This window comes from Corvus hawaiiensis, chromosome 8, assembly GCF_020740725.1.
Source record: "Corvus hawaiiensis isolate bCorHaw1 chromosome 8, bCorHaw1.pri.cur, whole genome shotgun sequence".
Lineage (NCBI taxonomy): Eukaryota > Metazoa > Chordata > Aves > Passeriformes > Corvidae > Corvus > Corvus hawaiiensis.
Window position 1 is genome coordinate 36,796,574 of NC_063220.1, and position 13,797 is coordinate 36,810,370.

Sequence of the window (13,797 nt, forward strand, 5' to 3'; positions counted from 1 at the left end):
CCATCATCATTAACTGGTCGTACTGATTTGGTCTTATACTTCCTCCTTTGCACAGGGGCGACTGCTGCTGGCTGTGGTTGTCCTTGTGGTTCAGCTGAAGCCTGGATGGTTGTAACATCCGTGGGTTCCACTGCTGCACCATCGGACTCACCCTCTTTGGGGCAGGGAGAGGGTTTTTCACTAGCTGAGGAGGTGTATTCCCTTAGCAATTGGCATATCTCCTGGCGCACCTGGCCCATCTCCTGGCACATCTCCTTGCACACCTGGCCCATCTCCTGGCATATCCCCTGGCGCACCTGACCCATCTCTTGGCACATCTCCTGCATCCCTTTTGCCAGTACCCCCACCCAGTTTGGGTAGTCCATTTCTGAGGTGGACTGTTGGGCAGTATCAGTCTGTGGGGCGGGATCTCTAGTGTCTGGGGCCGTGTCAGGTTCTGGGGTAGGATCTCTAGTGTCTGGGGCCGTGTCAGGTTCTGGGGCAGGATCAGGCTCTGGGGTAGGAACTCTACTCTCTGGGGCCATGTCAGGTTCTGGGGCAGGACCTCTAGTCTCTGGGGCTGGTGTCCGGGTAGATATCCAAGCCAATCTCAACTTATCCTTGAGTACTAAATAGAGTAGGCCTATCAGCAGCAGATGGTTAGTATTCAGAGGGAATTTAAACCCTTCGAAAATTGATGGGGTGGGCCCAAAGAACTGGTTGAGGGGTTGGGAGAAAACTTCCCCTGGTGTCATTTCCTCACAGAAGGTACCATTGTTAACATAACCCCAAAAACATGTGCTCAGTGTGTGATAGCCGTTTATCCATGTGCCCACATTCCGGAGGAAGTTAAAAACCCATGAATTCCTCACCTTCTCGACCCATAACGCAAGCTGGATAACAGCAATGGTAGCCTTAGTCAGAGGACCCATATTCAAGTAAGGAGCTGCAAAGGGGAAGAATATAGCCACGGCCACATGCCACCCGAACCAGGGTAAACTAGACCACATAGTGCTGCCTAACAAGGTTCCAATATCCAACACACAAAATAAAGTTATCCAGGAACTGTTATTCCTTTTTCACCTCTATCTCTTAATGCCCTCAGGCCCCACATTGGGCGCCAAGATCTGTCTCGGTTTTGAAAGACAGGTGTCTGCTAAGGAAGGCAGAGGCCCCCCTTGAAGTGGCAGATATAACCCCTTTTCCCTCCAAGTTATTATATTTTGAAATCAAGGGCCTTTAGGCAAAGATGTGGGAAATAGGAATAACAGTTCTTTACTATATATATATATATATATATGTATATAACCAGTCAAACAAAACAACAACAACTATGGCAGTAACAGCAATCACAAACCCAGTCCCAGCCTTCTCGGCTGTCAGGCCCTTTCCCCTCAGGTGCAGTTTTGCTCACAGCCGGCAGGGGCGCTGGCGGCTCCCGGTGAGCAGGGCAGGTGCGATGGTTCCCCCGCGGCTGCAGGGGGCGCTCCGGAGCGAGCTCGGGGAGCACGCGGCACTGGTGCCCTGGGATCCCGGGGAAGGATGGGACAAAGGCTTCACAAACCGCTGGGCAGCCGATCCCGGGCTCTCAGGAACAGCAGGCTGGAATGGCAGGGACGAACGCAGATCCCGGGTGGCAGACGAGATGTATCCAGATGGGAAAAACCCACAGAGGCCCAGGCAGGCAGGGCGAGCAGGGCTACAGCGTAGCGAAAGCTCGAAGCAGCAGCGGGGCAGGGCAGCCACAGCTCGGTCTCCAGCAGGGCAGGGAAAGCGGCTTTTGGGGTCCCGGCGTTGTTTCCAGCAGGAAGAAAGAACGGCCAAAAAGAAAGCAGCAGCAGCTCCTTTCTCTGCAGCTTCTCTCTCCGGACGCTCAGAGCGAACTGCCCCCACACCCAGGTGTAGACAAAGGAGTAGCCAGGCCCGCCCCACTCCCCTTTTTGTCTTTCTTAAGTACAGCTATTTGTCCCCTAGCAACATGCATATGGGAAAAAATTCCTTTAACAGGAAAACCTAAGACTAAACTAAAACCCCAATACCCAAACTGTATTATTTCTGAGTGATTGATGTCTTGCAGTATTTCTTCACTTTTTCTCTTAATTTTACTTGTGAGCCTTTCAGGCTGTAGCTCTGAGGCTGAAGTTCCTGCAATTACTCCTAGCACATGGATAATTCTGCTGCTTATATGTTTTATCCTTAGCTTTGCTTAAAACCTTTTGGGAGATTCTTTTCAGGAGATTCCTTTCAGGAGATTCTGAGTACAGGAAGTCTCACCAGCTGGACCTGGTTTGCTCCACAGGACCGAGCCCAAAACCTGAACGAGCGGAGGACAAGCACGACCACCCTGACCGTGGACGTGCTCGACGGGGACGATTTGGGACCAATGTTCCTTCCCTGTGTGCTGGTGAACAACACCCGGGACTGCAGACCCCTCACCTACCAAGCCAGCCTGCCAGAGCTGACGGATCCTGTAAGTCCTCTGGGATTTTTCCAGGTTTTATCTGTTTGCCTGTCATCTTGTCCCGTGGGCACAGCTGGGAGCTGGAACTAAAAGGTCACCTCTGTTTAATGCCGTGTTTTGTGTGCCAAGCAAGAGGAAACCAAGGTAAGATGCATGTGGGAATAACGGTGAAATTCCAGCTCGGATGCAGTGCCAGACTGCTCGTTGGCTGCAAAAGCTGAGTCTTGAAATTTGGTAAATTTTGGAATTGCCTTTCCTGATCTGTCCATTTTTCACTCTCAAAATATCCCCAGGAAGGGAGGGGACTCGACGTTATTCCATTGAGGGTTGTTATAAACCTTCAGAGAAAGATTTTTGGGAAGAGGAAGCATTAGTCACTGACCCCTGAAAGGATTTTTTGTTGCTATTATCAGCAACTCTTATTATTATTATTAGTTGCTATTATTATTTTATCCCATGTAGGTCCTTGTGCTAAGTCTGTCAGTTAATACATCCATGGGGTAGGGATAAAGGTGAGTGTAAGGCTCATTTCCCACTCCAGGAATCCCAAAATGAGGTGAGAACTTTATCATTTCTTGTTGCAACTTGGTGCCAGTTGCCATTCCTCGCAGCAGAGCTGCTGCTTGGAGATGTGCACCTCTGGTGGGTGGAACAGAAACAGGGATTGCTGAATTAATATTGATATGTGACCTTTGATTCATATATTTAAGGATATAAAAAGGCAGAACAGATTGAATCACCAGGTATTGCCCCACCTGATTAACTCTGACATTAGGATGACATTAAAATAATGTTAAGCTTTGACATTAAGGTTTTTAACTTTGGTTGCTCATCACAGCACACACTTTGTGTCCTGCTGCCTCCAGCCAGGGGCAGGTTGAGGCTGGAAGTGTGGCGATTCCTGCTCTTCCCTGCCTATTCTCCCTTCTTCTCCTGTGCCTCGCACTCTTTTCCCATCCCACACATTGTGATGTCTTGCTTTGTGTGGCCTCAGGGCTCCTGCTGCAGTTATCCTTGGGATGGGTCAGGAAGGGAGACATGATCCATATTTAACCTTGGAGTATTGATTTCCACGTCTTCCCCACACGCACTTCTGCACCTTGGTGTAGCTGACACCCTTGGTAGCTGTGTTGTGTTTGGGACTTGGTGAAGAACTGCTTTGAATTTAAATTCTGCTTTAATTTGCTGCGGGCTTGGTGGCATGTTAAGGAAAGGAGGCAGCTCCCTGTCCAGCTGAGCGCGGGGCCTCCTCAGGGTGTCCAGAGCACCCAGACCGTGCAGGATGAGGGAGTGTGACCCCATTTCACCTGCACAGATCTGTTACAATTCCGAGTGTGGGAGCAGATGAGGCAGGAATTATAAATAACTGGTGTTTTTATGGGGTTTTATCTGGTTATCTGAAGGTAGAACACAAACCAGACAATTTTTGCGGTGCTGCCTCTCAGACAGGATTCCAGCTCCGGCTCTGCTCCTGCCCTTGGCCAGGCACGTTCCCCACTGGAAGACAGAGCAGTGTCTGCCAGGGAGAGGGGCTGGGCCGGGAAAAATCTGACCTGGGATTTAGGTACTGAGCTGCAAAAGTCATTTATTTGAACATCCTGAGCTGCAGTGTGTTCAGGGGCAGCTGTTCTTGTTTGTTTTTTGGCTTTTCTTGTGTCAAACTGCTCCTGATCTATGAAATGAGACCCTGGTTCTGCTGATGAACCACAAACTCTTTGCTGTTTATCTCTTTGCAGCACTTTTGATAAACCTAAGTGGAAGAAGTTATACCTTCAACCTCAAATATTTACTTGGCTTTTAAGCAATAATTCCTTTGGAAGATATGGATGATACCTGGATTCAGCTAGGAAACATTTATATTACATTTATCCTTTGCCTTTTTATGTATTATATTTATTCTTTATTAACCTACTCCAAAGCTACAATTACCCTACTCCCTAGGCTAAAGGACTATTTTTACTTTAACACCATCCTTTTTTTTTTTCCTTTAATTTGCATTTTAATTTTTCAGTGAAGATGAGAAGGAATATTAATGAATGAGGAACAAAGTTGAAGTATGAGTTATTCAGAGGCAGTAGCTGGAAAGAGAAGTCCTGCTTTACTGGGCAAGATGTCTATTTAGCTGACCCCTAAAATAAAGCATTTCATGTCCCTGGGAAGAGTAATATTTTTTTGTCCAGTATAGTTGGAATCTATCCATGAATTTACTGAGGTAAAAAGTTGGGAATTAATTAATTAATTAATTGCTGTTAGCTAAATTTCAGTTTCCAAGAAAGCCTGTGTTGGTTGTTGATTAGGTTTGGGGATTTCTGTTGTCCTCGTTACATTGCTTTATATTTATATTATATTTTAGTGTTTCTGTGTCTGATCAACTCTGGTAATTCATTTTTTCCCCCTGTTGTATCAGGAAGACTTGAATAAATTAGCATTTATTATCAGGATGTGGAAGTCATCAAGTGGAGTTAAAAAGTACAACCTCATGAATATCTCATAACATGGGCAAGACAATTTCTCCTCCTTTTTTCTCCCCCTTCAGTCCATTCCTGTCACACTCACATTGTGAAGGTTTTCTTCACTTCTATACTCAGTATTTTCCATCATCAGGCACAGAAGAAAAGCCTATTAAGCAGCAAAATACGGATTAGATTTATTTAATTAATTGCTGGACTAGATTTGCAACCATGGGATTTATTATGGGGTTCCATGGGGTAATTATGAACCCACATGGGCACTAAGACACTCCGTGACACCAAGGATTTTGTACTAAATCAAGATTCAGCCTCACTGTTGCACAAGTTCCTTGTTCTTGCACCTCTGATGGATCCTCCTGCATGGGAAGGGTTTGGGTTTGTATTGATTATCCCCCAGAACCCTCAGAAATTGTGTCAGCAGGGACCTCACAGGGTCTGTGGGTCCTCACAGGGCTGGGCCTGAGCAGAGCATGGAGAGATGAAAGGCTAAAAAATAATAAATAAAACATTCTCAAACAACAGTGAAGTTGAGAGGGGTGAAAAAGACACTGGAGAGCAGGAGGTGCCCCTAGAAGGCCTCACGTCTTTATGAGTGAGAAGGGCCTCTTTAGTTCCATTGATGCCTTGGTTTTAACTTCCATATTTTTCAAATCCTGTACTGCCCAGTGTGTAACTGAAGTTTCTTGTAGCCTGCTAACTTCTGCTCTTTCCTGCTAGGTAGACATAACAAAGCCTCTCCAGGCCTGCTCTCCAAGGACACTCAGACCGTCCTAGGCCCAAAATGTGTAAACCAAAAGCCTTTGAGAGGGTGGCAAGCTGAGGGGAAATTACATTATTAAACTGAAGCTTTAATTGGAGAATTAACCCTGACATGCAAATGAACCAAACTTACAGAAATGTGAAGAACTCGTGACCTGTCATCCATCTTGGGGTCCATCTTGGCAGCAGCCTCTGGCTCCCCAGGGGGACCTTTGAAGGCCCTTCAAACAAATACCTACTCTTATTCCCTTACTCCTGTCTAGTCTCTGTTTTTAGGTGGCTGCTTCAGGCACCACCATCAATTTGGATTCAGGGGGAGAAATCTGAATTTCTCAGAGGAGGTGTTGTAATCCCGCTGCATTGAGCTGGGGTTGGGAGCACAGGACACTTCCAGGCTATCCAGGGTTAATCAGCTCTGGACAAATCAGTTTTACGCTGATTTTTGCTAATTAATTAACACTGCACAGGATGTTCTGGTTTTGGACTTGATGATCTCAAAGGTCTTCTCCAGCTTTGTTAATTCAGTGATTAATTCTGGTTTTCGGTACTTCTGGGCTTGAGGATGACAAGAACCTGATGATTCCTCCAGCTGAATTCCCTTGCAGTTCCTTCTTTTGGCCCTGCAAATCCCAATTCCTCCCAAACACAAAACCTCCTGGAATTTCCTCCCAGAGACACGTTAATATAAAACTTGCAGCAGCAGCACAAGTGAAAGTTCTGGAAACACCATCTCCCCATCTTGGTTATACTAATGGAAAAGTTCATCAAAATGTTCTGGATTTCATGAAATTAATTTATTTACTTCTTTTGCTGTGGGAAGCACCAGCACAAAAGATGTTTGATCCAGGGATCTACCATGGAACGAACACCAAAGAACCTCCCCTGAAGTGGGAGAGATTTGCTGGCTCACCTGGAGCACCCACACAGCTGCCAAGGAGGATTTTTGGGGCTCTGAAAGACTCAGCCTTCAGATTTTGGCCTGTTAGTCTGAGTTGAAGTGGATACGTGTGGTTAAATCCACTTTAATAGAAGCTCTCAACAGATCAGGAATGCCTCTCCTACCTGTGTGAGTGGTAAAATCCCACAGAATAATTGGGGTTTTTTCCTGCTGGCTTTTAAACCTGGCTGCTTAAAGACAATTCACAGGGAGGGAATCACCCCTAACAACAGTCAAACTGCATAAAACTAAAAAATCAGCTCCAGTTGCCACTTTTTCTTGCCTTTTTTTTGTTTGTTTGTTTGTTAGATACGGGACATTTAAAACTGCAAATGTTCATGGTTAATTTAGGGAGTTGTTGGTCTCTGGAGCAGTTGAATCTCAATCTGCCTTTATATTCTTTGCCTTATTTGTACTAAGCTTTGGCTTTTTTTTATTCAAACATGGTAAAAGAGCCCTGCCAGCCTTTGGCCCGTCGAGACTTACGAGCTGCATTTGTGATTCAGTGGCATCAAGCCTCAGGAAATTATTTGGGGTTTAATTTGTTTCTAATTATTCCTTTCCCAGTTGAATAGGCTCTGTCCAGTTTTTGGGACTGCTGCTAAACGCTCTTGTAGGGGATGGTATTTACACTTCCTGCTGGAATTAGCCCATGATTGAGCACAGTTGTGTCTGCTGGCAAAACGAAATGTTCAAAGTCTGCCTTCCAGAGAAAACAGAGTTTTCATCATTAGGAGAATTGTTTCTCTTTATACAAATCATTTTGGAGAAGAAAAAAGTGGCTTTGTGTTTTGAATAGGCAGCATCCAGCCCTGCTGTTAATTAGACTAAAATCTTTGGTGCAAGATAATTAGTGCTGGGCTGAGATGAATGGGAGTTCCTGGGTACTTTAATTACAAAAATTATTTGGTGGCCAGGGCGGTGGTGTCACTTCGGGAAATAACCAGAGAAATGTTTTAAAAACCGGCTGTGTCTCTACATCCTTGTTCTTGAGTAAATTAGAACAGAACTTCACAACTGAGGCTCTGAACAGCCCCTTTCCCACTGAAAGACGAGCAAATTGTCCCATTTTTTCCACGGGTTAATTTTTCAGTAGCAATTTAGGTAAATGCTGTGGCTCAGATGAGGGGAGGGGAAATGCAGGTTGACTTCCCTGACACCTCTGCTGTTGTCAGGGTGCTTTTTATGGAAAAAGGCAAAGACTTGTGGCCAAGTTATTTGCAGTTGGAGGCAGGGAGCAATTTTTCTAATTAAATTTCAGCAGAGATGCAAGATGAACAGATAGGCAATCATGAAGTGCTTTGGAAGTGGGAAAGCAAGGCAAAAACAATGATAAAGTCCTCTCATGGGTGCAGCCACCCCTTTTATTCCAGTCAAACTTTTCATTGGCATTTTCCCCCTCTTCTCACTCTAATTGCTGCCCTGCAGAGGTCACCAAATTGGTGTGAAGTTCAAGGTAATGGATAAAGTTCACAATATTGGGTGGATTTTTAACCTGAATTAGTTATTTTGAATGAATAACTTGGCAAAGTCAAAATGGACAGCTTTGATAAGCTATTGATTATCTGCTAGTGCGTGATAAGGAGCCATAAAAGGTGTTTTCAGTCTGCTGATGTGATTTTCCCTCTCTTTCCCCTTTTTAGGATTGATTGTCTGTCTCCCACATGTCATCCCTTAATAGGTAGAGCCTTTTTTTTAAGGGAAATGTCACTGAAAAGTAGCGAAGCATGAAAAGGTTAAAATCACAAAGATGCGATGTTACAGGTAATTAAATTTTATGTATTTGGGAGGACACCAGGATGGCTAATTAAAAAGAATTGTCAGTAAAATTGTCAGCAGCTTTAATATGTGAATATATAAAGCTGAGAATGATCTCCTGTAGCAGCCAGGCAAGCTCTTCCCTTGGCTGAGGTATTGATCAGGCAGGACAGTCCCTGTTAATCTAAGATTAACCTGTGACTTTAAACATAGGTGTATTGCAGATAGTCGAGAGGTTCCCTTGCCTGGTTTGCCCTTCAAAACCCACAAAACTGCGATTTTAGCTTCCAAAATGTAAGCAGTGTCTATAGAACCAGGTGTTTGGAACAACGCTGTGGTTGAGAAAATTATAGCAAGGCTGCAGGATAAGGGAATAAAGTCTGAAAGGCACTTTCCTCCTGGGGACTTGAAGCCAGTGGTGGTGCAGAAGTTGAGTTGCTGTCTGTGGGAGGAAAAAAAAAAAATTAATTAATAAATATCATAATAGTTCTGATCCTTAAAAGTGGAAGTTTTAAGGGAAAAAGGATCAAGCTTGCCCGAAAAGTGAGAAGATATTGGTCAAAAAAATGAAAAAGGAGAAGAAAAATGTCCCTGAAGATCATCTCTGAAGTTTGGGGTGAGAGAAGCACATTTTGGTTATTGCTGGGCTGGGTTGTGGGGTGACCTGTGGGATACGGGGCTCCCTGGGTGGCACAGGAGGAGCAGCAGCTCTGGGAGCTCTCCAGAGACTCACGCTGGGCTGGAAATTTGGCTGCTGCTGGAAACAGGGACATTTTCTAGCTATTAATCAAGCTGTAGAGTTTAATCTCAAATCTGATTCATTATCAAGGCAAGAACAAAGTGGTAGAAATGGCTGATTTTATAATTTTATGGTTTGTTTTGTTTTCAAATCTGGGAATGTTCCATTGATTGACTGATATTTCTCATCGTGGTTAGGAACTTAGGAGTGGGATAATGCTCAGTTCTTCCGGCTTTGTCAGGAGCTGAGAGGAAAAAGAGTTCTGAGTTTGCTTGGAGGAAGTAACAGTGGTGCTGAAATTAGAAGGGATTTCCTTTCAGGAAGGAAGAGGAGCTGGTTGGATTCAAACTTTGGTCACAGCCACAGCAGTCAAACCCATGCAAGGCTGGAGAGGGGGTTTGGTGTGGGTTTGGTATGGGCAGCAGGGCAGGTGCAGGAGCACAAATCACCTTTCTATGCAGCTAAGCTGAGGCTAAAAATCCAGCTAATGAATTAATGAAGTGCTGAAACACCCAAGTGTAGATTGAGGAGCTCCTGCAAGATTCCCTTCTGTTTTGCATTCCATAGATCCATGTTTGTCACAGCACCAAGTGGAGCTGTTGTCACAAAGGAAACACATGCAGCAATTTGTTTGATCCTTAAATCTCATTCCGAAGCATTTGAAGGCACTAAATGTTGACACTTAAACAAAATACTCTTGCAGTGATGCTTTATTAGCCACCTTCAGTCCAGAAAAATTCTCATCTCTGTCATATCCCTTGGGCCTGGTGGAGAGAATTATTTCAGTGCCTGGGTTGTCCCATGTCTCGGTTTTGAAAGACAGGTGTCTGCTAAGGAAGGCAGAGGCCCCCCTTGAAGTGGCAGATATAACCCCTTTTCCCTCCAAGTTATTATATTTTGAAATCAAGGGCCTTTAGGCAAAGATGTGGGAAATAGGAATAACAGTTCTTTACTATATATATATATGTATATAACCAGTCAAACAAAACAACAACAACTATGGCAGTAACAGCAATCACAAACCCAGTGCCAGCCTTCTCGGCTGTCAGGCCCTTTCCCCTCGGGTGCAGTTCCGCTCGCAGCCGGCAGGGGCGCTGGCGGCTCCCGGTGAGCAGGGCAGGTGCGATGGTTCCCCCGCGGCTGCAGGGGGCGCTCCGGAGCGAGCTCGGGAAACACGCGGCTCTGGTGCCCTGGGATCCCGGGAAGGATGGAACAAAGGCTTCACAAACCGCTGGGCAGCCGATCCCGGGCTCTCAGGAACAGCAGGCTGGAATGGCAGGGACGAACGCAAATCCCGGGTGGCAGGCGAGATGTATCCAGATGGGAAAAACCACGGAGGCCCAGGCAGGCAGGGCGAGCAGGGCTACAGCGTAGCGAAAGCTCGAAGCAGCAGCGGGGCAGGGCAGCCACAGCTCGGTCTCCAGCAGGGCAGGGAAAGCGGCTTTTGGGGTCCCGGTGTTGCTTCCAGCAGGAAGAAAGAACGGCCAAAAAGAAAGCAGCAGCAGCTCCTTTCTCTGCAGCTTCTCTCTCGGGACGCTCAGAGCGAACTGTCCCCACACCCAGGTGTAGACAAAAGAGTAGCCAGGCCCGCCCCACTCCCCTTTTTGTCTTTCTTAAGTACAGCTATTTGTCCCCTAGCAACATGCATATGGGAGAAAATTCCTTTAACAGGAAAACCTAAGACTAAACTAAAACCCCAACATTATCCACCCCGAATTTTTTCCCATACTAACATGTTACATGAAACTTAACTTTTTTTAACCATATAAATCTATGCATTACCCAAATTATATACAAATATACATGCTGATATTGATACAAGTACAGAGCCATGGGTAGTTCACCCTAAAACAAGGTCCCCTTGAGGTAAGCATCGGGTCTCTCCATCCTTTTGCATCACCCACCAGGTGCAACCTGGTCCCTGAGCAAAAACAACCCCACGGATGGGTTTGTCTTTGCTCAAGGCAGACTTTACCCAAACAGTTTTTCCAAGCATACCTCTCATGTGCACCACTGGAACCTTATCTCCATCTGTTGTTTGTAGGGGTTCGGATTGGGCAGGGCCTGCTCGGCTGGTGGAACCTCGAGTGTTAACTAACCAGGTGGCTCTTGCTAAATGCATCTCCCAGTTTTTGAAAGTCCCCCCACCCAGTGCCTTCAAGGTGGTTTTAAGCAGTCCATTACACCGCTCAACCTTCCCAGCTGCTGGTGCATGGTAAGGGATGTGGTACACCCACTCAATGCCATGTTCTCTAGCCCAGGTGTTTATAAGGCTGTTCTTGAAATGAGTCCCATTGTCAGACTCGATTCTCTCAGGGGTGCCATGCCTCCAAAGGACTTGCTTTTCCAGGCCCAGGATGGTGTTCCGGGCAGTAGCATGAGGCACAGGGTAGGTCTCCAGCCACCCAGTGGTGGCTTCTACCATTGTGAGCACATAGCGCTTGCCTTGGCGGGTTTGAGGCAGTGTGATGTAATCAATCTGCCAGGCCTCCCCATACTTGTATTTGGACCATCGCCCGCCATACCACAGAGGCTTCACCCGCTTGGCCTGCTTGATCGCAGCGCATGTCTCACAGTCATGGATAACCTGGGAGATACTGTCCATGGTTAGATCCACCCCTCGGTCTCGTGCCCACTTATAGGTGGCATCTCTGCCCTGATGGCCTGAGGCATCATGGGCCCATCGAGCTAGGAACAGTTGTCCTTTATGTTGCCAATCCAAGTCTATCTGGGACACCTCTATTTTCGCAGCCTGATCTACCTGTTTGTTGTTACGATGTTCTTCATTAGCCCGGCTCTTGGGGATGTGAGCATCTACATGACGGACCTTCACGGATAGCTTCTCTACCCGAGTGGCAATGTCTTTCCACTCTTCAGCAGCCCAGATTGGTTTTCCTCTGCGCTGCCAGTTTGCCTTCTTCCACCTTTCCAGCCAACCCCACAGAGCATTGGCTACCGTCCATGAATCGGTGTAGAGGTAGAGCTTTGGCCACTTCTCTCTTTCAGCTATGTTCAGAGCTAATTGGACAGCTTTGAGCTCAGCAAATTGGCTCGATCCACCTTCTCCTTCAGTGGCCTGTGCAACTTGTCGTGTGGGGCTCCATACAGCGGCTTTCCATTTCCGGCTAGCGCCTACAATTCGGCAGGAACCATCAGTGAAGAGGGCGTATTGTCTTTCACTCTCTGGTAGCTCGTTATATGGTGGGGCTTCTTCGGCACGTGTCACCTGCTCCTCTTCTTCTTCAGAAGATAACCCAAAAGTCTCACCTTCCGGCCAGTTTGTAATTATTTCCAAGATCCCAGGGCGACTTGGGTTTCCAATTCAGGCGCGCTGCGTGATGAGGGCAATCCATTTGCTCCAAGTAGCGTCGGTGGCGTGATGCGTGGAGGGAACCTTTCCTTTGAACATCCACCCCAGCACCGGTAGTCGGGGTGCCAGGAGGAGTTGTGCCTCTGTGCCGATTACTTCTGAGGCAGCCTGGACTCCTTCATAAGCTGCCAGGATTTCCTTCTCGGTGGGAGTGTAGTTGGCTTCAGATCCTCTGTAGCTTCGGCTCCAGAATCCCAGTGGTCGGCCCCGAGTCTCACCAGGCACCTTCTGCCAGAGGCTCCAGGACAGACCATTGTTCCCGGCTGCAGAGTAGAGCACATTCTTCACCTCTGGTCCTGTCCTGACTGGGCCAAGGGCTACGGCGTGAGCAATTTCCTGTTTGATCTGGGTGAAGGCTTGCTGCTGTTCAGGGCCCCAGTGGAAATCATTCTTCTTGCGGGTAACCAGGTAGAGAGGACTCACGATCTGGCTGTACTCGGGAATGTGCATCCTCCAGAAACCTATAGCACCTAGGAAAGCTTGTGTTTCCTTCTTGTTGGTCGGCGGAGACATTGCTGTGATCTTATTGATGACCTCAGTGGGAATCTGACGTCGTCCATCTTGCCACTTTACTCCCAGGAACTGGATCTCTCGGGCAGGTCCCTTGACCTTGCTCTTCTTGATGGCAAAACCAGCTTGCAGGAGAATTTGAATTATTCTCTCTCCTTTCTCAAACACTTCGGTTGCGGTGTTCCCCCACACAATGATGTCATCAATGTACTGCAGATGTTCTGGAGCCTCACTCTTTTCTAGTGCAGTCTGGATCAGTCCATGACAGATGGTGGGACTGTGCTTCCACCCCTGGGGCAGTCGGTTCCAGGTGTACTGCACGCCCCTCCAGGTGAAGGCAAACTGAGGCCTGCACTCTGCTGCCAGAAGAATGGAGAAGAATGCATTGGCAATGTCAATAGTGGCGTACCACTTAGCTGCTTTGGACTCCAGCTCGTACTGGAGCTCCAACATGTCTGGCACGGCAGCGCTCAACGGTGGAGTCACTTCATTCAGGGCACGATAGTCCACAGTCAATCTCCATTCCCCGTCAGACTTGCGCACAGGCCAGATGGGGCTGTTGAAGGGTGAGTGGGCCTTGCTCACCACCCCTTGACTCTCCAGCTCGCGGATCATCTTGTGGATGGGGATCACAGCATCTCGATTTGTCCGATACTGCCGGCGGTGCACTGTCGAGGTGGCAATTGGCACTCGTTGCTCTTCCACTTTCAGGAGCCCAACTGCAGAAGGATTCTCAGATAGTCCAGGCAGGGTGTTCAATTGCCTAATGCCCTCTGCCTCCACAGCAGCAATCCCAAATGCCCACCTGAGTCC

At 47.2% G+C, this 13,797-nt stretch overlaps 1 protein-coding gene across 13 annotated transcripts in view; it reads left to right on the forward strand.

The window, feature by feature from the left end:
- The window catches only part of PCDH15 (protocadherin related 15), a 711,356-nt gene that overhangs the window by 496,481 nt on the left and 201,078 nt on the right, over nt 1-13,797 (forward strand). For all 13 annotated transcript variants that reach the window (XM_048310467.1, XM_048310468.1, XM_048310469.1 and 10 more), the window contains one exon: nt 2,279-2,449. In XM_048310467.1, the coding sequence (XP_048166424.1) occupies nt 2,279-2,449 (171 nt within the window). The remainder of the gene's footprint in view (nt 1-2,278; nt 2,450-13,797) is intronic.